The sequence below is a fragment of the Lissotriton helveticus genome, chromosome 5_1 (genome assembly GCF_964261635.1).
Source record: "Lissotriton helveticus chromosome 5_1, aLisHel1.1, whole genome shotgun sequence".
Lineage (NCBI taxonomy): Eukaryota > Metazoa > Chordata > Amphibia > Caudata > Salamandridae > Lissotriton > Lissotriton helveticus.
In genome coordinates this window covers 980,050,926-980,078,845 of record NC_136065.1, presented here as the reverse complement: position 1 = coordinate 980,078,845, position 27,920 = coordinate 980,050,926, and the positions used below count along the sequence as shown (strand labels likewise).

The following is a 27,920-nucleotide window of genomic DNA, read 5'->3' as shown; positions in this document are numbered from 1 at the left end:
ATCATGTGAGTTTGTTGTACTGTGTTGAGAATTTTGTGGTGCATTCCTGTTTAGCCGTTTTCCTGCCTGACTGTTATTTTTTTGTGGTGTTTCGTGGTTATGTAATTTCGTTATTGTATTATTGTGGTGCTACGATGTTGCAGTATTTATGTAGTTGTGCAGTTTTTTTTACTCTGTACCTCATGTGAAGTGTATCTGATTAAATATTAAGAAATATTCTTGTAACATATTACCACTCCCAATACATTTGTTTTCCTGATACAGTGTTAAATATTGTTAACATCACCTACTATACTATACTGTTTATCACCAACAACATTTAAGAAAGTTGATCAATAGATTGATTTTTTGATCTTGTGCTAGATGGTGCTAGATGTTCATGTCTCGCTCTGATGACTTATGTCATAATATTTAAAGAAATAACCTTTACATTGTTGATGAACTCTGTGGGTTTCCTGTTCTCCTTCAATGTGCCTATCTGACACCCCTACATGTGGGGAGACCATATTGATTAATGTACTACTCTTACTACAATGGAGACATATCAAAATAGCAAGCACAATAATGTCCTCATGTATGCCTTGGTGCTAAGGAGTTAAAATGCGTGCAGTAGCTCCAATTGCAAGTGGAACAAGAACTGTTGAAACTCACTCTACATGTACACTCAGGTTCACTTAAAAACTTGAGTGCATAACAAGCACATTTACAGGTGTAAATATCTTGGGAACTGCTATTCCCCTTTATAGCTAATAATCTCACATGATTAAGATTTATATCATCACTACCTGCACAACCTGATTGTTATTCATTGGTGTCACACCCAATCCATGGGACAAGGAAAGGAAGGGGCTACTTGACCACAACCACAATGATTGTGGTCAATTGTATTCTGGGACCCATCCTACCATGGGTCTGAACTATGCCAAATACTCCCTTTCTGCACCTGACAGGGTTGGCAGCACAAGCAGTCAAAGACAAAACAACCATCATACACAATGAAATGCTGCCCCTTCCAGGGGTTTTCTTGTGAAAAGAGATGTTAATAACTCAACAAAACATAGCAGGCAGTAAAGTATTTCTGTTTCAGGGTTCTTTTATTGTTTTGGGCTGTAACCAATGCATATTGTGTCCGCAAACATTGGGGTTCTAATAAGGGGTGGTGATACTTGACCTACTCAAACACTATTTCACTATGGCTACTTCTGGGAAATCTCAGGCAAGAATCAGCCCAGGGGAGAGCACATTTTTATAGCTGTATGATCAATGGTACATTAGGGGCCATATAAGTCTGTTCAGTCTTTTATTTTGCTACAAATTCGAGACAGATTTAAATGAAATGCATACTTTTGAGGTAAGAAACAGTCTCTTGGTCTTTCAGGCACAGTGTTTTGTTATTTACCTGTATAAAGCACTTCCAATCACTGTAGTGGTTATCTTGCACTCTTCATGGTCACACTGCAGACTCCTCCAGAAGGGAGAGCATTGTTAAGGAGAAGGTGCCTCCTCTCAGCTCACATTGGAATTATGGTATAGGAGACCATATTCACCAGCCATCCCTCCTTGGCAGTTGTAGCCTTTGGGTTGTCGAAGATGTCCTCAGTGGCAGTAGTGATAAAATCATCCCTGGTGGCAGGCATGTCCCTCAAGTCATGACAGGAATGCTGAGCAACAGGCCTGAATCAGTGATTGTCTCTCATTGGTGTTTGCAGCCCACATGCTTTCTGGAGCTCTCAGCTGCAGCGGCACTAATATCTCAACACAGGTCAGCAGCAGGAAAAATCCTCAGGTAGTGAGAGAGATACCAAATCACACACAAATAAGGAAACATGATTTTGTATCAGGTAGTTCACAAAATAAACCACACCAGGCGGCTGTGGCACCATACCTCACACTGGGTTCGAACCGAATACAATCAAACTCAAAATTTGGTATCTTTTGCGTGTTCATCCCAACTGGAACATGGCTCGGCTTACCTTCTGGATGGCTTCCCCTATCAGGACCAGGCCCTCTTTATTCCTCTCTGTGCAGGCAGGCTTGCTTCCAGGCTCTAGGCACTTTCACGACGTTTCCAGTAAGGTGTGCAGACTTCAAATTTGAGGGACTGTCGTTAGGAAACCATCAATCCTGGTCACAGAAGAGTTGTTTGATTTGTTTATAGAGCACTCCCTTCCTTGTTCATAGTGGGTTGTTTGGGTAGCACCCTTATACTCGTTTTCCAGATAGGGATGAGGTTCCACTGACTCTGGAACTGATTTGGGATGGCTCCCATTCAAACATTAGGTGAAGACACATCCTTTGTGCAAGGTGATGGCTCTTACTGCAGGTAGGAATGATGCTGGCTCCAAGCATGAGTACACAGATACAAAATCTCTAAACTTGGCTGTCATCAATCTTCCTGTAGTAGTAATCAGGGACAGACAAAATGTATGGGCTGCATAGACCGTTATTAGCTTATAATAACAGAATCTGCTGATCTACTTTCTCCTCTATCAACCACCAAAAGAAAATGCTCAGGAAGGACTAGTAGCAGCCTTTTTTCTAAAATTGCCTCAAAGAATATTTAAGGATAGCCCTATTTCCTTGCATCATTTCTCACTTCAGTGTCCGAGCCTCCACCTTCCAGTGACAAGAATGCAGACAATACATTTCCACTGTCTATGTAACTGCATCTATCTCCACCCTGTGGCATGTTAAACCAGGGGAAATTCAAAATGTATCCTACCGGTCACAACACCCACACTGAAGGTACACATTGAGTCGTTCTATAACATGTGCTGCACATCTACTCTGCACATGTGCACTCAACACACACATATTATGCCAGAACAAGGGTCCTTTGTCTCTTCCTAGCTGAACTTTACATGAATGAGCCAGCATGCTGCACTTCTCTGAGACAGACATAACATCTCTGCCAAGGGATGTTAATCCTTAAATATTGATGTGCTGCCACCACTGTTGAATGTTCACAACCTGAGACATGGACTGTAATCTCATGTCACTAAGGGTATGATTACTGTACTCCTAAGTCACAAACTAGTTATAGGCCTTGGCTTTCCAATAGGCAGGCTTGTGCCTCAGTGCACAGGTTAGATTAGCATGCTAGATGAGACAAATAAAACTCAAGACCCAGTTGCACGTGGAGTTGGACATTCAGGAAGGGGTACACACCAGTATACCATGAAGGGTAAATTCCCCTCCCAACATTTCAAAACTGCACAGAAGCACTCAAAGTATTACATGCTGTGGCATGAGGAAGACCACTGCAACCAATACAGGTTTCTCTAGAATGACAAATACATGATGTGCTGTAGACTTTGTCAGAATGGACCAGCCACACCCTCAGCTTAGTCCCTAGAAAAATACTTACACAGGTTGTGGCTTCTTGTTTTGTCCAGAACGTTCCAGATATTTTCAGAATCAGACTTTTTTAGCAAGGTCATGGCAAAACAGCTTTCTGGTCCAGTGTCATAAAACTGTCTAATGCGACATAATGAAATCCTCCAGGCCAATTGACTTATCAATTGCAAAATTTGACCAGAACTCTATGAGGAGTTGGGTAGAAGAGTAAAAAGATGTAAACAATATGAAAGGTGAATTCTTCACTAGCCAGTCAACAACAGGCAAGTTTTATTGTGCATTCAAATGAATGTGTGTATTCAGAGAATTTCGGAAATTCATGCCCACATTTGAACTCATCACTGGTGAAATGTAGCTTAATGTATTTTGTGCTGCGCTTATCACATTAAATCTGTGTAATTATGCCATTATGTCATAAGGTGTAATTGCACCATGTTCACAGAAAACCTTTAGCATAGAAGAACGGGAACAACATGAATAACCAAAAAAAAGAGGCTGTTGTTTGCAGCACTTGTGTTTTGTTAGGCATTTGTTGTTAGTAGGAAATGCGTCCTCATGTACATTTTAGACAACGGATTCCACACTAAAATATAGTGCTAAATGCCAGATTTGCATTATTTTGTAAGTGCAAAATTTTGCATACTTTCGCAGAATTTCACGTAATTACACAAAAGCAAATTATGTTCATTTTGAATATCCCTAATTCGAAATGGTATCCTTGTGGACAAAGTTGAAAAATGTGAAGGTGACTTACATTTTTGTCAATTTTAATAATATTATGAACAGGAATAACCTAACAGGAAGTGAGGGTCATGCAAACAGGAACACTGCGCACATCTTTTGATACCATAGGGGATGCCTGCTGGCACCATTATTGTTCATCCTGTATAAACATAACATGTCCAACAAAGTCTTGAATGTCTTACAAAACTTACTGTGGTTGGTAGATTTCCAATGCCAACTTGTATGCTGATACTGCTATCCTAATGGAAAATACACAGATTGTCTTACACTTTCTACTATGGGCAATCAGATCTTAGTGCATCATAAACAATTTGATATTTCCTCTCAATGTAAAATCTTGAGGCTTTGGTGTTACTCAGTGAAGGGGCAAACTAAGGAAGTTCCATTCATTCTACATAGCCTTGTGGAGATCCATGTCTACATACAATTAGACATTCATATGAGAAAGAATAGAGTAAATGTAATTTAAGCACCCCACCATCTAAGGCTTAAGCTTAATTCATGATACCTCTAATAGACTTCAACACTACAGCCTTAGAGGCAGAACGTTCATACTCATCTGCCCTGAAAGGATCTATACTGCCCTCCTGAAATACAACAACAGTAGTAGAAATAACTCAAAGACGTATCATCCCATCAGGGAATACCATGCTCCACTGAGTTCTTCAAAGTCGTGAAACTTCCTTCGGGGGAAATGAATAGCGGTAGTTCCACTGCCCTATTGTTTTTTAAAGGCTTAGAAACAAGACAGCAGTACAAGTCTGCAGTACGTTTGAAGAATCCCCGCCTACAAAGTAAAAATATTAATGAAGATATGTGGAAACTAGAAAACATGACTTTCTCTCATGGGGAAACATCTTCAGTGTTGTCGATGCACCTGTAGGTTATTTGAAAAGAAAGTCTAACACACAGGAACAAAGGTGCCCAAAGGAAGTATGTTATTCGAGCTTGAAGTAGGAAGGCATCAGGGATACAGCCTCAATAGCATTCTTCCACTTAAGCAACCTGGATCAAGAGGCCACAGAAGGCGGTGTGTGGCTGATTCGTGAGGCATAGATTGTGTATAACCTGTATACAAATGATGAGGGTCTAGTATTAAAAAAAGAATGGTAATGTACTAGATAGGTTAATATGTTATTCCTTTACACAATATTTATATAAATATGTTTACCTGCAGGATTCCTTTGAAAGTGGCAACCATCCAGTGCCTGTTATAGGAGAGAAGTATCAAATTTGTCTTGAAAAAGATGGTCTATTATAACTAAAACCATTGAAACCCGTCGACGCCCAGATCTAACACAATCAAGGGATAGAGCCTTTTCTGTAGACACGGTATTTAGAGTGTGTTCAGGATTAGTTTCTTAAAAATTAGGTTCCCTGATGTGTTTACATATGACAAATAGGAATTGTCTGTTGTTTGTCTCTCTCCTTGTTTTTTGATTATATATTGTTTAGAAACATTGTTTATATCTTTTTTTTATTGTTGTTTTAATGAAATATAGATACAAATGTGGTGCTAATGTACATGTTATAATGCAATTGTAATGTACTGTTTTTAGAATTTGTAATACTCAAAATGTGTTTTTAAAAAAATCCAAAAATAAAGAAATCTATAGAATTTGCTGATTGTGTATTATCTTATGCTAGTGATCACTTCTTATATATGGGCTATTATTGGTGTAAAGTGGATACTGATTGATTTATTCAAGTAGTGCCACCAAGGGATCTCTTCCTTTTTCACTGTTTACTAGTACTCTAATCCCCTGGTGTGCTCAGGGGTCTCTCTCAAACTATTACCCACAGAAATGGAGAAGCAAGTGTGTTGGAAGTAGCCTCTTAATCCAATGCACAACCGAACAGTAGGCAGCTCTCGACTCCAGGAAAGTGTGACAATACCCAGGGGCAACGTACCCAACACCGATGGGGAATGAAAAGTGACAACAATCTCCCCACTTCTACATGAAAGCGAAAGCAATACTTTTCATGCTACCTCTTCCTTTCTGGTTCACAACCACTTCACCACATTATGTATGCCTCACCTCGTAAGCAGTTGGTTAATGTATCAAGTAGGTCCTGTCATGCTACTGCCTTGTACTAACTTAATCACGTTACAGCATTTGCGTGGGTGTTTTCTTCCTAAGCATCTGTTGGGGTCATGGCAGTAATTCCTTGCTAGGTGTGGCACTAATAGTTTTGATCTTTCGAGGATAAAAGACATATATAAGTGCTAATGCCCGCACCTGTTGGCAGTTGACGGCTGTTAAATACTCTCTGTGTAAATATGGGCAAGAGATTAATAAAATGAATACGTCCATCTGTATATGACGCAACTGGGGCCTGTGTAAAGCGCTCTGATACCCCCGGGTCTATAGTTCGCGCTATATAAAACTCCCCCACAAAAAAAACGTAGGCGAAGGCCATAATGAGAGCAGGTCACTTAAAAGCCATTAGTGCATTGTAGGTAAAGGTGTTAATGCTATGAACAACCCCCTAAAAATAGGAAACACTGCAGGAACAGGATCTACATCTTACTTAAAGGCAGGATGAAAACAAATGAATCCGTACACCAATCATCTGCAGCTCTTCCTGCAATCCGGTCACCAGTTCAGAAACACATAGCCGAGCTCCTCCAACTGATGTATGGCAGGGAAGTCCTGCTTAATTCAGACACTCTGTTCATCACCACCCCCTTTTCTGAATCGTTTTTGGCCACTATAGGTGTGGCAGGGTATACTCAGACATGAGTCCCTTGCTCACTGCTTCATCAGGATTCAAGCAAGCCGGGCCGACGAGGCTGAAATGCCAGAAACCGGTCCCCGGTAGCTTGTTTCCTTTCTGGTGAAGAATTGGCTTGGTAGTTTGGTCTGCCCTGTTCCCATGATGCACTGGGCCAGGGACAGACTAATTTGCATATAGCCAGGTTCTGAGCTGGGATGGGGCAATGAGCTAAATAACGGTGATGGGTCAAGCCCTGATCTTTGGACTGGGTAAGAGTGGTCTGCTTAATTCAGACACTCTGTTCATCACCACCCCCTTTTCTGAATCGTTTTTGGCCACTATAGGTGTGGCAGGGTATACTCAGACATGAGTCCCTTGCTCACTGCTCCATCAGGATTCAAGCAAGCCGGGCCGACGAGGCTGAAATGCCAGAAACCGGTCCCCGGTAGCTTGTTTCCTTTCTGGTGAAGAATTGGCTTGGTAGTTTGGTCTGCCCAGTTCCCATGATGCACTGGGCCAGGGACAGACTAATTTGCATATAGCCAGGTTCTGAGCTGGGATGGGGCAGTGAGCTAAATAACGGTGATGGATCAAGCCCTGATCTTTGGACTGGGTAAGAGTGGTCTGCTTAATTCAGACACTCTGTTCATCACCACCCCCTTTTCTGAATCGTTTTTGGCCACTATAGGTGTGGCAGGGTATACTCAGACATGAGTCCCTTGCTCACTGCTCCATCAGGATTCAAGCAAGCCGGGCCGACGAGGCTGAAATGCCAGAAACCGGTCCCCGGTAGCTTGTTTCCTTTCTGGTGAAGAATTGGCTTGGTAGTTTGGTCTGCCCTGTTCCCATGATGCACTGGGCCAGGGACAGACTAATTTGCATATAGCCAGGTTCTGAGCTGGGATGGGGCAATGAGCTAAATAACGGTGATGGGTCAAGCCCTGATCTTTGGACTGGGTAAGAGTGGTCTGCTTAATTCAGACACTCTGTTCATCACCACCCCCTTTTCTGAATCGTTTTTGGCCACTATAGGTGTGGCAGGGTATACTCAGACATGAGTCCCTTGCTCACTGCTCCATCAGGATTCAAGCAAGCCGGGCCGACGAGGCTGAAATGCCAGAAACCGGTCCCCGGTAGCTTGTTTCCTTTCTGGTGAAGAATTGGCTTGGTAGTTTGGTCTGCCCAGTTCCCATGATGCACTGGGCCAGGGACAGACTAATTTGCATATAGCCAGGTTCTGAGCTGGGATGGGGCAGTGAGCTAAATAACGGTGATGGATCAAGCCCTGATCTTTGGACTGGGTAAGAGTGGTCTGCTTAATTCAGACACTCTGTTCATCACCACCCCCTTTTCTGAATCGTTTTTGGCCACTATAGGTGTGGCAGGGTATACTCAGACATGAGTCCCTTGCTCACTGCTCCATCAGGATTCAAGCAAGCCGGGCCGACGAGGCTGAAATGCCAGAAACCGGTCCCCGGTAGCTTGTTTCCTTTCTGGTGAAGAATTGGCTTGGTAGTTTGGTCTGCCCTGTTCCCATGATGCACTGGGCCAGGGACAGACTAATTTGCATATAGCCAGGTTCTGAGCTGGGATGGGGCAGTGAGCTAAATAACGGTGATGGATCAAGCCCTGATCTTTGGACTGGGTAAGAGTGGTCTGCTTAATTCAGACACTCTGTTCATCACCACCCCCTTTTCTGAATCGTTTTTGGCCACTATAGGTGTGGCAGGGTATACTCAGACATGAGTCCCTTGCTCACTGCTCCAACAGGATTCAAGCAAGCCGGGCCGACGAGGCTGAAATGCCAGAAACCGGTCCCCGGTAGCTTGTTTCCTTTCTGGTGAAGAATTGGCTTGGTCGTTTGGTCTGCCCTGTTCCCATGATGCACTGGGCCAGGGACAGACTAATTTGCATATAGCCAGGTTCTGAGCTGGGATGGGGCAGTGAGCTAAATAACGGTGATGGATCAAGCCCTGATCTTTGGACTGGGTAAGAGTGGTCTGCTTAATTCAGACACTCTGTTCATCACCACCCCCTTTTCTGAATCGTCAGGGAAGTCCTGCAAGCCCCAAAAACATAGAAAAATGATTGTTTACCTTTTTTTACTTGATTTGTTTTTTGCACTTTGCTCTCGGAAAAAGCAAAGGGAAGAAGAGCCCGTACAGCTATGTGCGAACTGGCAGCTACTTCATAAAACGCCGAGGGAGCACCAAGAGAGAATGGCGCCATTTTCTTTCTACCAATTGAAGGCAAGAGGCAGCTCTCTAGATCCGGCAGTGCTCCCGGGCTGCATAGCACATCAGAGAGAGTCTGACAACTGGCAGCACCGAATGCTCCCATTGCATATAGTAATTAGGCACTTGAAACTTCAAATATGTGTTATGTCTTTGGGAAGCTACTGTGTTGTTGCACTTATACCTTAGAAGATTGTGCTTGCTCTCAGTGCAACTCCGTACGCTAATACGTTTTTTTTACTAAATGGAGTGGCATGATTTGCTGCATGCTACATGGAAACTGGCAAGCATGCGTTGTAAAGTTTAATCAAATATTTTTAATGGATTTAACTGCTACGCAAATGGCTCATCAGAACAGAATTGTTCATAAACATATGTTCGTGCCTTGAACCAAAAAAAAAAAAATAATAATGCCCACTATCTTTCCTTGCTGCCACACTTAAATTGGGCAGTTTCATTATACTAGAAATGCTATACAGTCTTTACTGAAAATTATTACAATATTCAGATGTAACATATGTTCTCCAAAAAACGTAGCGGTACAAAAGGGGGTGGTGATGGACGGATCATCTGAATCAATCAAACACTCACACCCAGTCAAAAGATCTGGGTTTAATCCATCACCGTTCTTTAGCCCACTCTGCCACCTCAGTTCAGACATGGCTATATGCAAATCAGTCTGACCCTGTGCCTCATGGGAACAGTCCAGCCCGAACTGCCAAGCCATGTCTTCCCTGGACCGGAAACAAGCTTCCGAGGACCGGTTTCTGGCATTCCAGCCGTCTTCAGCCCGGCTTGCTTGAATCCAGTGGCAAAGTGAGCAAGGGAAACGTAAACGTAAGCAGTGGCTCACTTGTTTGCATTCATTATCTCTCATTTGGCAAGTTATGATGCTCCGTACCTTAGAATGACTAGATGGGTCCATGTCAATGACATCCTGCATTTCCAATCCAGGGAATCCCTTCCCCAAAACACTCTTGTAACGCGCGTTAGTCCAACTAAAGCATATACAAATCTCCAGAATCGAAAATGTACACATAAGAACACTTGTAACATAGTGAGTCCCAAAGTATCTGTCATTTACTTTCCCTTTTTTTTTTTTTTTTTTTTTTATTTAAACCAGAACCAGAAATTAGATACACAACGTTTCATGAAAAATACAATAAAGAACAGTACATTATTTTTCAGCCAACAAACAACAAAAAATAAAAAAATAAAAAATAAAGTAGAAATAGACATAGGTAACCAGTATCGGTGTGGCATGACATAAGAAAGTAAAAAGTCCAAAATGAAAAGGAACATTAATGGCTACCACTAAAAGTTGAATTGATACCTTCCCTCCAGCGTAATACAGGGCTCCAAATATCCTCGCCAAATTTCCTAGCTTTCAATCCCCTAGTAGCATAGATCGATGTCTCGTAATTACATACTGCTAGGAGACGAGCTAGCCACATTTGGAAGCTAGGAGGAACAGTATCTTTCCAACAGGCAGATATAATTATTCTTAATATAGCCGTACCAATAAAGACAAGTCTTTTCTCACTCCTAGAGAAATTAAGGGACCCATCGTAGCCCATTAAATATAGACAATCAGATTCAGGCAGTCTGTGGCCAAATATTGTCAACCAATAATCTGAAATCATGCTTTTTACTAAATCGAGCTTACAACAGCTACTGAACATATGTATACTATCTGCGGATCCACCTGCACATCTGGGACAGAGGTCATTTTCTCTTTTCCCCCAAGTGTACAGTTTAGCCGGGGTGTAATACAAATTAAACAAGGTTTTATAAGACTGGGCTTTAAGGTTGCTAGACATAAGAAGACAATTAGATAGTTCAATACATTTATACAAATCAACATCGGGATTCTCAAACTTCGCTGCCCAATTAGCTTCGATTTTCTCGAGGTCATCCGGGGTTTTGAGCATAAAGGTATCATACAGGGTGCCAATTCTTATATTAGATCTGCTCACTAGGTCGAATAGCTCATTATTTGCTAAGTCCACAGTTGAAATATTGGCTTTAAGCTTAGCAAACAGTTGAGCGTACTTGAGGAAATCTCCGTTTGGCAGATTATATTTTAATTTTAGGTCCAGAAAGGTAGTTTCATATCTTTTAAACAGAAAATCATGAACTGTTAAGATACCCAGGAGTTTCCATTTTCTTGCTGTGGAATCAAAACCGCTATTGGAAGTGAGAGCCGAATGCCACAAGGGTGTATATCTGGTGATATTACTAATATGCATATGTCTGAGAATCTTTTTCCAGACTTTAAGAGCATCGGTTATGGTTGTATAGCAGCGATAATTTCTATAGTAAGCGGAGTCGGTGTACCGCAGGAACAACCCTGCAGCATTACTCCCCATGATAAGCTCATAAATAGATGGGATTGTAGTGAAAACGTTGTTGTCAATTAGGCATTTAGGATTGATCAGGGGAGCAAAGATCTGTGTAAAAGCAGCCCAATGATAAAGGGTAGTGTTAGGTATAGCTAGTCCTCCTCTGTGTAAAGGTAAAGACAACAATTTGTGTGACCTCCTAATTTTGCCATTTTGCCAGATGAATTTAGACATAAGTGAGTTTAACAATTTTAAAATCCTATCCTCAATAGCTAATGGAATGGCACGGAACAAATAAAGAAACCTAGGTAAGACATTCTTTTTTTAAAATTGGCTCTGCCTATAATTGTAAGATATAGGCAGTTCACTCGATCAAGATCTTTTTTAATTCTATCAAAAAGTGGGTCAAAGTTTAAATTGATTATTTTTTTAATATCTGGACTAATCAGAATTCCCAGGTATGTAGCTTTATTCACGACCCTAGGGTCCAAACAGACTATATTGTTGGTACAGAGAATTAAAGTTTTCCCCTTATTAAGTGAATACCCTGAAAATTTACCGTATTCGGTAGTCAAATTTTCGATAGTAGTAATTGCCTCTGAAGGATCAGGAGTGAGAACGGCTATATCGTCCGCGTAGGCTAAAACTTTTGTTTGGTATTGACCACAGACCACTGGTTTAATTAAATGAGTCTCGAGGAGTTTTAAAATTAAAGGGTTTATGTATAACGCAAATAATAGGGGGGAACAAGGACACCCCTGTCTAGTGCCCCTGGATATAGTGATATGCCCAGAGACGGAACCTGGTACCTGAATCTTAGCTTTGGGTGAATGATACATTGTCTTGATAGATTTTATAAATTTGGGGCCGAAATTGAGGTGCGACATAGCCGCCCATAAGAAAGACCAAGAGACACGGTCAAAGGCTTTTTCTGCGTCGAGCAGGATCATCGACATCCGGCCACCCGTGGCAGACATGGAGTCAAACAAAGTGATAACTCTATTAATATGGTTGCTAGTCCCTTTCCCTGGGATGAAACCATGCTGCCACGGGGAGACCAGATGATCAACGACCCTGCTCAACCGAGTAGCCAATACCTTGGCGTATAATTTAGAGTCCGAATTGATTAATGATATTGGACGATAGGAGGTAACCAGTTCCGGGGGTTTACCTTTCTTTGGGAAGACAACAATATATGCTTCATTCCAGGATTCAGGAGGTATCACGTTGTATTGAATACCTAAGAATAAATCGTGGAGAAGCGGCCCTAGCTGATGGATCAATATTTTATATAAGTCAATTGGAATTTTATCAGGGCCAGCAGCCTTTCCGGTGGACATGATTGATAAAGCAGTAAGTACTTCTTCTAAGGTGATTTCTTTTTCTAGATCCCTGCGGGAAGCGTCATCAAGACGTGTTTCATTTTCAGGAGAATTAAGGAATTTATGTAGGAAAATAGCAGAGTCCTGTTCGGTATACACAGTATCCTCAGAATATAATTTCTGGTAATATTGTTGAAATTGCTTAGCAATATCTTCGGTTTGGGTATAGACCTGTCCACTATCTTGAATAGCGGTGATGTTGTTATTGGAGGTCTTCTGACGTGTGCGTAATGCTAATTGTCTCCCAACTTTTTCGCCACTCTCATATACTTCCTTTCTATGAACTCTGTAAGTTTGGGCCGCATTCTGACTAAGATTATAATTGAGGTCTGTTTTTAGGGCTATGACCTGATGCATCTCGTGATTTGCATCACAGCCTCTAGATATTTGTAAAATATGTTTTTGCTCAGCTGTCACTAGAGCTTGCATCTTTAAATTGAAATCATTAAATTGCTGTTTCCTAGCGTGATTTTGAAAGCTAATAGTTTCACCTCTGAGAGAAGCTTTAAAACAATCCCAAACTGTATTCCGTGAAGCACTGAAGCGATTGGCCTCAAAGAATTGTGTTGTCCAGTGTTTTATATGAGCGATATATTGGATATTCACCAGTAATTTACGATCAAAAGTCCAGGACCTTGGTTGACTATTAAGGTCGGGTATTTTTGTTAAAAAGACAAGAGGATTATGGTCCGAGATAATCTTTGGCTGTTTGCTAATTGAAGAATGTGCTAGGAATTCGTGTGATACAAAAAAATAATCAATCCTAACATGTTTCTGATGAGGGTTTGAGAAATAGGTATATCCCGGATCATCTTTATTGAGTAGATACTGTGAACGCATCAGCGCGATTTGGATTGACCCAGCCTTTGATCCCTGCTTGTGTGGAATAACGACTTGCCGGACCCGCTGTGCGGGTCCCGCTACGTGGAGAGACTTCCAGTGAGGCTGCGAGGGGGAGCCCTTTATTGAACTATATCTTCTGGACACCGGCGGGGCTGCGAGCTGCCTAGCAGGGACTCCAGTGACCAGGAGTCCCTGCGTGCAACACCTGTGGCCGCTCTCCCCGCCGGCAACGCCCTGTTTCAAAGCGGTGTTAAAGCCCAGCGCCTCCCTTTGCCAGTGGGATACTGTGAACGCATCAGCGCGATTTGGATTGACCCAGCCTTTGATCCCTGCTTGTGTGGAATAACGACTTGCCGGACCCGCTGCACGGGTCCCGCTACGTGGAGAGACTTCCAGTGAGGCTGCGAGGGGGAGCCCTTTATTGAACTACATCTTCTGGACACCGGCGGGGCTGCGAGCTGCCTAGCAGGGACTCCAGTGACCAGGAGTCCCTGCGTGCAACACCTGTGGCCGCTCTCCCCGCCGGCAACGCCCTGTTTCAAAGCGGTGTTAAAGCCCAGCGCCTCCCTTTGCCAGTGGGATACTGTGAACGCATCAGCGCGATTTGGATTGACCCAGCCTTTGATCCCTGCTTGTGTGGAATAACGACTTGCCGGACCCGCTGCGCGGGTCCCGCTACGTGGAGAGACTTCCAGTGAGGCTGCGAGGGGGAGCCCTTTATTGAACTACATCTTCTGGACACCGGCGGGGCTGCGATCTGCCTAGCAGGGACTCCAGTGACCAGGAGTCCCTGCGTGCAACACCTGTGGCCGCTCTCCCCGCCGGCAACGCCCCCTGTCATCCCTTATTTTTCCGGGCGGAGTACCCGCTGCGCGGGAGCGCGCGGGAGCGACCGGGGCGAAGACCGGGCAAAGAGCGGGCCGTTTGAGGCCGTTCGAGTACGGCAGAGTCCGGCCTAGGCCCACCCCCCCTGGTCGAGTGGAAGGCCATAAGGTAGGCGACGGCTTCTGCACTAACATCTCCTGTTCCTTGGTGTTGCCAACACAGCCTGACATTTCGTATAAACTTTGCCAAACTGCACCTTCTGCAATGACGTTACGGTCAGGCAAAGACCGATCTGTGCAGATCCACACTTCCAAGGGAGTTGTTTCCGGTCCCCTTGACGCCTTTATAACACGGGCTACTGGAATCCTGGAGAAGGAAATTGCAATGGTAGAGAAGAGACTCTCAATAGATCTCATCAGTGGCAAGCGGTCATCATTGGGGGCTTTAGCTAACTCGACTTCCCCAGTGCCCACTGCCCCACATGCTGCCTTTAACTGCGTCCATACTACTTCTACAGACGCAATCGTCCATTTAGAAAAAATAGGGGCGAGCCCACTAGCAGATATTTTGAAGGTAGAAAGGCACAGTATAGAAGCATCCCAATGTAGTCAGGGGGATGATGATGATGAGAATGATTTATTGATTGGTGGGGGGCCTGATTCAAGCCAGCTCTCGGGACATTTCCCCATCAACTACTCTAGTAATTCTATTCCCGCTGAAAACCCCAACCATTCTGTACCCAATCCTGGTCCCAACACTAAAAAGAGAAAGTTGGACTCTAGATTGTCGGGGGATAGAGATTTAAAAATTCCTAAAGTAAATGAAGCCGAAGATGATGCAAGACAGCAGTCTGAGCTCCTCTCAGACCCTCAAATCCCCTCTGTATTTACCAACATGCTATGCCCTTCCCTGTCGGCCTTGGGCTCCTCAAGTACCTGCCCCATGTGCCTTAATAGTGACGAAGTTTTGTTAGCTAAAATGGAGGCCATGTTTAAAACTTTACTTCTGCCTGTCCTGGAGCGGACAAGGCTAATGACCTCAAAAATAGATAGCATGGAGGCGTTGATTAATTCAAACCATGCGATGCTACAAACATTATTTGGCACAAACCATACGGGTGCCAGTAAAATACCAACAACGACTAAGGCCCCTGGTAACAACAATAATATGGTAAGGGGTAAACCATCTTTTAATAAAGCACCAGGGCCGAATATCACTACGCTTAAAGGGGGAGAAAAATCTAACACATCTAATACAACATCCTCCAAACCAGGCACTAGCACCCACCCCCAGGCACCTAAGCCGCCCTAAAAAATTCAGGCAAAACAAAATACTGGTGGGTGTCAATCTATGGGACCTCCCCCGCAACCTCCCTTAAATCTCGCTCCCCCTACCACGCAAAGAGAGCAGCGTACTGCCTCCACTAACTACAGGGAGGGAGGACGCAAAAGGCCAACTACCCCTCGTGTTGATCTACCACCTGAAGCAGCTCAACACACGATTGTCCTGACAGGTGTAGCACCACTAAAACCAGGGACCAGGGAGTCTTATGTGGACCTTCGTAATAAAGTCATGTTTTGGCTAAATAAAAATCGCCCGTTACCCCCCTCCACTCCCACGGAGATATTATTCGTGAGGAGAGTAGAATGGGTGGGACACGGGGCCAAAGATTTGGAGGGAGATTGTATCTTAATCTCGTTCAAACATATGTGGGTGGTTGATGCCATCCGACGTGAACCAAGGTTCGCAAGACAGGGGGATGTACAAACTTTAGCCTTATCGTATTTTTACCCACATAGGCAAATACCCCCCCAATCTTACCCCCCATTTCGCCAGGTCCCAGCAGCAAGACACCCCCTGGCATTGACTCCCCTCGACTGCCAGCGTCCCTTTCTCTTTAATCATTTTGGTCCCCTCTCTGGCCTTGAGGCTATCGATTGACTCAATAGTGAGCCTTCCCCTGCTAAAACAGTAGCCCAAGAGCCCATTGAGTATAGTATGGTGAGTCCATATCAACCTAGTAATATAGTACATGAGGTTGGAGGTCCAGCTCCCTTGCTACCTAAACCACTCCCCAACATAGTTGTTCAAGAGATCCCGATCAAGGATAATTCCATAGCTCTAATAGACCATGTTAGGTATATAGAGGTTAAAGATGATAATGGGCACTCAAAGGGAGTCCTACAGCCCTTACCTTTGCAACCCCCCTCCATGGTCAACACTAATGATAATTTGGAAACTTTAAAATTTTTGTCCTGGAACATAGCAGGTATTAAGGCCCGCCTTGTCTCTACTGATTGGTCAAACTTTGTGGACAACTATGACATTATTCTGCTGCAGGAAACCTGGGCAACTGAGCCTGTCTACAAGTTGGGTTTCATTAATTTTTTTAAACCTGCAATTAAAGGGGGTAAGGGGCGGGCCTCGGGTGGCCTGACGATTTGGGTGAAACAGTCTATGGGGTTCCATCCAACCGAACTCCCTGTTGACCATCCGGACCTCCTCCAAATCAAACTAAGCAAAGGGAATCAGCAAAATATGAACATTCTTAATATCTATGCTAGAGGTCTCCCCGGTGGTCGAAGTCCGCTCTTGTTGAACTTAATCGACCATATTACCTCAGAAATGGACAGCGGAAACTTTACTATTCTTGCTGGTGACCTTAATTGCACCATAGAACCACTGTTTGACATGGAAGACACCTGGAGTATGGCTGAGGACTCCGTTTGGGGCATTCCCGACTTAAAAGTGGCAAAGAGGGCAAAAGCAACAGAGGCGGCAGTGTCTTGGATGGCATTCTGCCTACAAAAGGGCTTTCGTGCATGTAATGGCCGTACTATTTCGGACATCAAAGCAAATTGCACCTTTGATAACGGGCAGAGGCAGAGCCGCATTGATTATATTCTGTTGAACATGGAGCACTGGCAGTTACTAATTGACATGGCAGTTCTGCAGCGTCCGGAAAGCGACCACAACCCGCTGTCATTGTCATTAGAGATTCCAGGCCTAAAGAGACAAGAGGAGCCCACCGCCACCTGTACTGGGGATGCCCTATTCACCAATGATAGGAGGAGATTGAAATGGTCCCGGGTTATAGAGGATAAGTGTCTATGGGACAATATTAATACTGTGGCAAAAAATGCACTTAATGAAATGTCGCAAATTGATTTGTTGGGGGCGGATTCAAGGCTGGCTAAAAATGTGATGGGATTACATATTGAATGTTTTGAACAGTTGAAATCTTTGCTCTCCCTTCCGTGCCGAAATGCTCCTACCAAAACAAATCCCTTGCCCCAGAAATGGTACAATAGGAAATGTAGGGAGGCACATACAGCTCTCATCTCGGCCATTAAAACACGGGATATGGCCGCAGTGAAGGCCGCAAAGCTCAATTACAGGAAAACTCTTAGAGAAGCCAAACGGGAATGGGAAGATAAGTTCTGGTCAGACCTCCTGGAGGCATCTTCCTCTAATAACCAAAAAAGGTTTTGGGACTTAGTTAAATGGGGGAAAAACTCGGACTCTTTTACTCCGGGAAACAATGTGCCCCTTGAGGATTGGGTATCTTTTTACTCTGCCCAATTCAGAGCCGATGACCCCGAAGCTATGAATTCCCTTGGCAATACATTTTTGAAGACCCCTCAAGGGGAAAAGTTAATTTTCACAATTGCTGAGGCTGAGCTGGCCCTGGCCTTGACTCTCCAAGGGAAAGCACCTGGCATGGATCTGATCCCGGCGGACTTATTTAAATCGAATCCCGCCTTGTGGCTCCCGTACATAACTATGATAGCTAACACCCTAGCCTATGGAGCCACAGTTCCGAAATCATGGAAGGGAGCGGAAATAGTCCCGATCTATAAAAAGGGTGATAAGTCCATCCCAGGAAATTACCGCCCTATCAGTTTGATCGATTCGATCCAAAAGATAATAGCACATATGGTCTTGGGACGGGTCCAGGGATGGATCGAAACAGAGGGCATCCTATCTCCTATGCAGGCGGGCTTCAGATCAGGAATGAGCACCATAGATCAGGTGTTTAGACTCTGCCTGATCTATTGGAAGGTGGTCTGGCTCGGCGGCGGCACCATCTTTGCTGCATTCATTGATCTGAAGTCCGCCTTCGATCTGGTGCCAAGGGACAAATTGTGGGGTGTGTTAGAAAACTTGGGGTGCCCATTAGAACTGCTAGACCTCATTGTTAGACTCCATGAGGACAACTACGCGAGGGTAAGGTGGGGCGGCCAGGGACAAGTGACTGAGACATTCCCCGTAACTCGAGGTGTCCGCCAGGGCTGTGTCCTGGCCCCAACACTCTTTATCCTTTTTATTGATCAAGTTGTCAAATTCTTCATGGACACCCCCACTGATGCCCCAATGTTGGCGGGGATGAGATTTCCACTTCTCATCTTCGCGGATGACACTTTAATCCTCTCAAAAACACGTAGCGGACTCCAACGGGCCTTGGAACGCTTTGAGGAGTACTGTGCCATCAACAACTTGGTGGTAAATGTGGGGAAAACAAAGTTCATGGTTTTCACTAAAAATCACCCAGTTCGGAGCTCCGTGAGGTTGAATGGGGTGAACCTCGAGCAGGTCGATACCATGACCTACTTAGGGGTTACCCTTGACAGCCGTTTGAGATGGAAGGATCAGGTTAACATTCAACATCTTAAACTGGCAAGGCTGACTGGTTGCCTTATTAAAGAACAAAAGGAATCAACCACAAAGCGGGTCCTACCGGCCCTTAAGATCTATGATGTTAAAATCTCTACCACCATTTTATATGGTGCGGATCTTTGGGGCCATATGGACTTGCTAAATTTGTTTAAAACTCAATGCAGATTCCTCCGCAACTTGGCAGGGCTACCTCAGTCGACCCCTTTGATTCCCCTCTGCCTAGACCTTGGTTCCCCTCCGATCAACGAGATGGCTAGATTTAGGCTAGTGGCCCTATGGAGACGTATATGGACGTCCCCAGATCTATCGCTATTCGCAAATGAACTGGCCGAAGTTAGGTCCATCACTGGCTCGGGGAAAATCCCATGGCTTTCTGCTGTCAGAACTATCCTTACTGATATGGGCTTAGAACATCTTTGGCTATTCCCTCAATCCAATGCCTTTCCCTCTAAAGATGAGTTTAAATCTCTGTATTGGGCCACTACCCGCCTAAAAAGAGTCCTACTTTCTAATAACAACAGCCTCACAGGCAGGTTCCTAACATTTAAACTTGATCTATCGCGAGAGCCCTACTGGGATATAATAACCAGACCGCTAGATAAAAAATTGTACCATCAGTTTAGAGTGGGTACTTTGCCTTTGAACCCATTCTCAAACAAATGGACCACAGGGTCATCGCCCCACTGTACATGTTGTCCAGGCCATGTTGAATCAGAAGGACATTTTCTTTTTGCTTGCCCTAGATATGCCGCACCGCGGAAAAAGTGGTTAAAGCCCCTTTTTCTAAAATTACCATTCAAAACATCTATGGAAGCAATTCGGGTGCTTAGGACCAATACTTCCGAACTTTTCGTCGTAAGCCTCGCAAAATATCTGGGTTGGGCTTGGCTCCTAAGGTTGAAAGCTAAGAAGTAAAACATGCTATGGTTCTCAGGCCAACTAAATATGGCTCGCAATCTGCCATAACCTGTTTGATTATGTATCAGTTTAACGATATGTGATTACAATTAGCTTTTTCCATCTGCATTACTTGTAAATTGGTTAAGAAAGGGCCCACTGATAATGAACACGAACAGTAATGTTTCCTTCTAACATATTTTATTGTTTCATAAATTACTCAGGTTTTTTCATTACTTGATATTTAATTCACTTTTACCCATTCGTCTTAAATGTCCTTTTGTGTGTTTGCTTTTTTGATTGCTGTCTATGCTCCTATATTTTTTTTGTACAGTTTTTCTTTGCTGTTTTTGCTTAAATTCATTGATTTAGTCAAATGTTTTCTGTATTTTAATGTGTCTTTTATGATTTGTTAAAAATCGAAATAAAGACTTGAAACCTGAACCTGAGTAGTTCCAAAAATCAACTAACCCTAAACTATTGGACAATCTAAGAAGTGCTTTGAAAACCTTGGGTTTGCGACCTACATATTTCTGTTGAAGTGGTATTACATTAGATTGGACTTTAAGAGAGATGTTAAAATCGCCGCAAATGATAAGTGGACCCTGCCAAGTAGGGAGCTCTGTTTCTAAAAATTCAAAAATAGCTGGCTCATCTTGGTTAGATCCGTAAATGGTACAAATTATAATTCCCAGAGCAAGTTTGACCACCGCCCATCTGCCGTGCGGGTCTGACAATTGCCGAACAGCTGTCCCAAGATGAGTTTTTGCCATAATCGCTACACCCCTAATGTTTGAAGTTTGTGATGAGCTAGTTAATAAGTTATATCCCCTTAATTTAAGTAATGATCTTTTCTCCCAGGGTATATGTGTCTCTTGAAGACATAAAATATCAGCAGGATTTAAGCGGACTAATTCGGCCAGGAGCTGTCGTTTGTTAGTAGTCAATAACCCCCCTACATTCATTGTTTGAATCGTTAACTTACCCATTATCAAAGCTAAATGTTTGCTGACATATGACTCTTAAGCATGTTTGTAAATACACAATATAAAATGAGGTCTCCTTTTGCTTTAGATTTATTTTGTAGTAATCCATATAAGCTGTGTGTCTTTTTATCTGGTCTGGTTTATTTTTTATTTTTGATGCACACCCCCTCTCCAACCCCCCCCCCCTTCCCAACCACCCTTGCTGAACTCTCCCCTCCCAACCCCCCCCAAAACACAAGGCATTCAGACTCTACCAGAGTCTGGGTGATGAAAAGCAGAGCAGTACCTAAGCTACCAACTTAAGCTTGTAGAGTGAATCTAGTATATATAATCACCACAGGGTCGCCGAACAAATCCGGCCTAGTGCAACATGAAAAGATAACAACAAGAAAAAGAATCCAGCACTAGGGTTTAAGAATCATTAATCAAATTACTGTATCTCATCTAGATAAGCTTTAGCTTTAATCTCTGAAGTAAAAAAAGAAGTCTGGCCAGCTCGTACAACTTTGAGTTTGGCAGGATTATTCAAGTAGGCTTGAGCTCCTTTATCCTGAAACGGCTTGATCAGTGAACGTAAGCGCCATCACCGTTCTACAGTTGCATGACAGAAGTCAGGTCTTGTGAAAAAAGAACAGTCTTTGAACTTTAATTTATGATCGGGTCTGGCTTTCTCTGCAACTATCTGGCGTAGCAAAAAGTTTCCAAAATATACTAGGATGGCACGTGGGTATGCACCGGGCTTGGTAGGTGGTTTAAAAGGAACTCGATGTGCTCGTTGTATTTCCAGATCTAAATTCCAGTCCTTTAATTCAGGCAATGAGTCTCTAAGTATTTGTACTACAAATGAGCGAATGTTCTCTCCCTCAATTTTTTCTGGAATTCCCAAAAAACGCACGTTACTGCGGCGTTGCCTATTCTCGAAGTCCTCGAGCTTCCATTGCATGTCTGTTAATTCAGCATCTTGCAATTTAATTTTCTCAGTGTTGGCCAACACCTCATTCTCATTGTGAAGCACTCTTGACTCGATCTCAGTCACTCTCTCCGCAAAAGTAGTGCAGGACTTGGTGAGCTTTCTGACTACCGTTTGAACTTTTCGTATTGCAGCTCTGGATTTTTTACTTTCTAGCGTAGTCTCTTCCCTGTGAGCTGCAATAGCTTGCAAGATGGTTTCTACAGCTGCTGAAGAAAACTCGCTAGAGTTAGGATGGTCGGGCTCATGTGTAGAGGAAAGAGATAGTTTCGAGGGGAGATAATCCCCCTCAATAGCACTGTCCACCGGTCTAGAGCTTGCGGTGGGTTTGGTACGAATGGTGTTGGTTTTTGCGTGATCTTCATTTAAGCTTTCGGAGGAGCTACATATATATTCAGAGTCCTGTTGCTCCTCTAAATCGGATGAGAGCTCTAGGTCTGATTCGGTCTCGGGTTCATCCGTTTCTAGCTCTATCCCTGCTTCATCGGAGAATGAGTAGAATTCAGAGGGTTCTTTGTCTCTGTCTACAGTGATGCATACTTCCTGTATTATAGTTGATGGTAGGTCGGATAGAGAGTTAGCAGGGGGTAAAGAGGATACGGAGGGTTCTAAGGCTGCGCTTACCAAGCTGGGAGTAGATGGCTCAAAGTTCGTCGTGAGATTATCTGATGCTGGCTCCAACAAAGAGAAATTTGTGGCACCCAAATTGGTCAAGCCTTGACCCACAGTTAGAGCTTCTAAATCATCTCGGTGTTTAACCCCCAGTATATTTGCACTTTCACCTGAGAAAGACATACAGAGTCCTTCAACTCCCAATTCATTCTGTTCATTCACCTCTGAATTTTGAGTAGGGCTAGGCGGATCCCCAGAATCATTTGTAGCATTAACATCACTAGTCAGTGTCAAAGACCCAGTACTCACAGTGCTCAAGGTACTCACAGTTTGTAGCATCAGGTGTGGTGATGAAATAGTAAGCCCACTATTATTTGAAAGCTCGGTGAGAGTCGGGGTAGCAGATTGGTTCCTGTGGAGGGCACCCTGTTTGCGCCTTAACATATCTATCACAGAGCCACCTGGCGAAGGCTGAGCTTGAGGGGTCAGTTTCCTTCTGGCAGCAAGGGCCTCGTGTCTTGGTGAACCCTCTGTTAGTGGTGGTTTCTTAACTTTTCCCCTGCGCCTCTCTGTCGAGATGGAAGCGCTGTCAAGTCCGGTTCCGTCTTTCAAAATCCGCTCCGTTTCTTCCCTGGCAATTCGAGCTGCTTTTGCAAGCTTTGCGCGAGCGGCAGCCGAGGAGACCGCTGAGGCCGTCTTCGGAGGCATGTTGGCAGTCTCAGGTCAGGAATTAGGAGCGGAGGTCAAAGATTGCCGTGCCTTCCCGCAAGTTGCCGAGTCTGGGTCGCGGGAGGAAATGGAATCCTGTGGATGGATAAACACGTCCCGCCCAAATGAGAAAGGGACGCGCTGGACCCTGACTGAGCCTGTCAGGGCAGTGCAGAGAGCCCTCAGAACGGAGTGGTTGAGGCAGGCGTACAGCGATCGCCGCTGTGTCTCTGCAGCACAGAAGAGACAAATCGGTAAATCCTTAAAGGGATCGCATGCCATTCTTTTGAGATTTAGTTTGAACTCGATCCACTTGCTGCGGTGAGAATGGGGTGAAAGTCTGAGCAAAATACATACTAATGCATGTTTGATAGATTTAACCAGTTTGATAGAGATGCAGCCTGTATTCACGGCCGGAAAACCCTGCGTGTTCCATACAGCTATCGGAGCTCAGGGAAGCTGCTGCTGCTGCGGTTCGAGTCAAACCGCCATCTTGCCTACGAGTGTCATTTACTTTCCCTATGAGGTTGATAGATGCCACCCATTCTGGAGGATAATAAGCAATTGTTCTCTACCAACATACATCGAAATTCTAAAAACGTGTGTAACTGATATTTATACCTGTTTCTTACCTGTGCAGATTAGGGCAAGAATAAAAGCTGTTTAGTCTAGTTATACAATGAATTCCTTCCAAGGAAGCAGGCTATACAAGTTTTTTTGGAAGTCCTGCTCAAAAGAACATTAGGCTCAGTTTTAATGATGAGTGTACCAGTGGAGTTTATCAGTGGACTGAAATATAATTTGAATGAGGTAGCTAGACTGGGCAGATATTACATGACCGGTGTGTAGAAGTGGGTTCTGAAGCATTTAAACCATGCTAGATTTTGTGCTCTGGATTACATCATGTTGAATCTCTGACATGATTGAGTCCCACTAATGGAATCTCAACTCACCGTTAGACCGGGTAAAATGCAATTGAGTTAAAGTCACCTGTTGCCTGCCTTTTAAACTACAACAAAGAAGGACTCTGTTAGACCTGTCATCCTTAGGGTGGTCTTCCCCCAACTTTATGCCTGCTTGCCTCTACTTTTTGCTGTATCTTTTTGTTGGCCTTATGACTATGAGCAGTTTACCACTGCTGACCAGAGCTAAAGTGCATGTGCTTCTCCCCTAAACATGGTAACATTAGTGTATGCATGATTGGCATCTGTCGTTTACTTATAAGTACCTTGTAAAGTTGTGTACCATTTGCCGAATGCCTGTAATCTAAATTCTACTAGTGGACCTGCAGCACTGGATGCGCCACCCACACAAGTAGCCTTGTTCAAGCATGACCCGGCATGTTCTGACAGGCTCAGAGGGGCCATCTTTGCTCATTCCTGTCAAGCTATTGTTTTCTCTTGTGAGGCACTATACACTGGTTTGCACCTATTCAAATGTTTCTTACTGTCTGGCAGAAGTGGGAGAGCAAATGCAAATGGCCTTCCAGAGGATACAGACAGGGAAAAAGTAACTTTCTAAACGTATCTTTTCCTTAATACTTTACCGTTAAATTAGATTTTTAATACCTTTTCAAAAAGATTTTCTAGCCGTTTCCTAACGGAAACAAGCACTATGAGATGTAATAATTAAACCCAGGGATTTTTCACTGTAAGCACGTGCTTAACATTACAGTTCCTAGATGTCCTGATTTTAAATTCCATGCAACGTACGAACGATGATGGATTCAACCCCGATCTGTTACTGAGGGTGAGTATCTGAAAAGTTGCAGTGCTCTGTCCATCATCTCCTTGTGTTTTCTTACATAGGATTGACAGCACAATTTTTAATTAAATCTTTCATTAGTGGAACAATATTAAATTAAATTAAATTATATTACACCTAAAGTAGTCAAAGTATTTCATCATGAATTTATAATTATGGAAATCATTGTTGAATAGGAATAATTAAAAGTGTTTAATTGTATTTTGTTAAACACATTATTGTTATATTACATTTTAAGCTATACTAAAATGATATCTGTATTATATTTAGATATTTTGACATCAAATTGTATTTATTGATAGTGTTACTATTTGAAATATTTAAAAGGAAGGCCTTGACTATATTTTGACAGGTTGATTTGCATTGTTTAAACTACCACAGACAGGCTACAAATAGTAGGCCCCAGTCATGTCTGCACTGTCACTGTAGTGGATAGCACAAGGGTGCCTTAGTCCACTAGTATCATTTAACTTGCAGGCCATGGGTACCCTTTGTACTATATACTAGGGATGTACTAGGGATGTACTGGTAAGTTAAATGTGACAACCAGGGCATGCCAATTTCACCATGTTGAAACGGACAGGTTCTTTATCACAGGTTAGCAGGGGGGTGCACAGAGCACTACAGCCAACAAAATACAGGGCCCAGCAAAAGGCACAATATCTGTCTTGAACCTGCAGAAAGGGCAAATTTCTACAATACTTGTACTTTAAAGCGGAAAAACAGTGGTGTTTGTGCCATAAGTTTACATAGTATGTGTTAGACCTGGCGCTTTTGACAGGTTTATCCCCAAACGTTTTGCCTTTTGCCTCCTATTTTCCACTTGGTCCATCCCCACTATAGGGTAAGCAATTCTCTTTTTTGCCCCATGAGAAGATATTCCACTTGGTCCATCCCCACTATAGGGTAAGCAATTCTCTTTTTTGCCCTATGGCTTTGCGAGACTGATCTTAGTCGCAATGTTAATGCAACAGCCTGATTTACATCCTTACTTCATTTCAGGGCCAACAATACTCCTTAGGTTGCCCAATGTACTAGTCCTGATGAAGACTTGCATGGCCACGGTCTAACTCACCTTTAGGCCCTAAGACGAGTCGAAACGTCGACGCTCCCCCTCTCTTTTTTTCAATACCTGGATTGTGAAACACATTTTCTGGTGCAATACGTTTTTGGAAGCTATGTCTCCATTCAATGAAAAATGTGTATAAAACTTATATCATAGGCCAGGTGATTGTAAGACGGTGAACTGTGCAACCGATCTATTGTGTATATAATATTGTGAATATCTCTATGCCTTTATCTACTTTCTCCTACTGAGCACTTGACAATTCTTTATTTCTTGCACGCCCTCTTTGGGCAACCCTAAAGCCTCTGATATAGAGATAGTGGTAAACGCAATGAATTAAAATTGCCTCTGATTTTGTAATTGCTGCTGTTGCATTTTGTTTTCGTTTTTGTAAAGATTGAATACATTGAATGTGCAGGGTTGATCTGAGAGACATATCCCGTAACTATGTGGCAGCATTGATCATGTATTGATTAATTCAGTTGAAGGAAAGTAATGGTTGAAGACCACTGTATTTCAATAGTATATAATACCTAGGTCCTTGACTTCTTGGGTTACCCCATTTTGGATAATGTAGCAGATAAGGACAGGGCTGTTCTTTTTTTCCAATTACCTAACAGCACATGTTGAGCGCTGTGTTCTTCACTTATGTTTGCCCAGAAGGAAGCAAAGGGTGAGCGCCACTTTTTTCCTTGTGGTTGTACCACACAAGTGGTGCATGTTAAGCGCTTCATGTACCTTATTTCTGGGCCTTGCAGCTCATGGTGAGCACTTCATTCTTTTTATAATAAAAAGAAGCTGGCGTGTCTGGGCCCGAGAGAGAGCCGGATAAAGCAGAGAGGGGTCATCGGAATGCCAGTGGCTGCCTAGCAACTGGCCGAAGGGGAGTGCGCCTCACCCGATTCCCTGGAGAACAAGGCTGCACTGTCCAGGAAGCACTGCTGTTACCGGCCAACTAACACGGCTGCCTGGAGTTCCTGACATCACCACCAGGAAATCGACGGGCCGCGCACAGCAGAGAGGAGCAGCACCTCCTGCCCCTGAGACAGTGGGGAGAGTTCTGCATGTGGCTTGACCAGTGAGAGTCCATGCAAGGAGTTGAGTCAACGCAGCTCCATTTGTGTGGTGCAGCAGCTGCCCCGTGTGGTAGTGGGCAGCTGCCCTGAACAGTCCAGGCTGGACTGGCCATACATGGGGGACCCCGAGAGGTTGCCTGGCCAAGGAAAGTGGTTCACCCCTTACCCCCATCCTGACACTTGCCGGGGGGCATTTCTTTTTGCAATATTGAATCCCCTGTGCCGGCAGCAGCTGCACAGCGTGTTCGCAGGCAGCTGCACTTCCTTAAGTTTACATAGGCTGGAGACCGACTGAGGTCCCCCACCCTTCCTACAGTGTGTGCACCCTCCTTCACGACACACCGGTGGGGATGAAAAAGGGTCACAATTGCCTCCCCGGTCCCGAGGTACCACAGTTGATCCATAAGGGAGTGCCATTTTTAGCAATACACACAACTACTGCAATTAATGAGGTAGGTGTGCAGGTCTTTCCTATCACCGGAGCATTGTGATTTTGGTAATGGGGGTAATTCCTGGACCTTTTTACGTAATGCAGCAGAACCAGTCCCAGTACAGGGATGTGGGAGTCTCTTACTGTGTTCTAAACCACTGCATTTTTATGTCCTGATGAAAAGATGTATTATGGGATGATATATTATGTACAGTGATGGTGTAAGGCTCTTTTCATAATGTTTTCATGACGTGTGCAGCCTTACCAGTATTTACTTTAGTGCACTGTA

At 43.8% G+C, this 27,920-nt stretch overlaps 1 protein-coding gene across 3 annotated transcripts in view; it reads left to right on the top strand.

Annotated features, from left to right (window-relative positions):
• LOC144755038 (uncharacterized) overlaps nt 1-27,920 on the top strand; it is a 446,749-nt gene that overhangs the window by 347,805 nt on the left and 71,024 nt on the right. Inside the window, exon 7 of one of the 3 annotated variants that reach the window (XM_078643490.1) lies at nt 5,279-5,611. The exons of the other annotated variants lie outside the window; for them this stretch is intronic. Within the exon in view, the coding sequence (XP_078499616.1) occupies nt 5,279-5,280 (2 nt within the window). The 3' untranslated portion in view covers nt 5,281-5,611. Of the gene's footprint in view, nt 1-5,278; nt 5,612-27,920 lie in introns of those variants that run through there. 3 annotated transcript variants of the gene reach the window in all.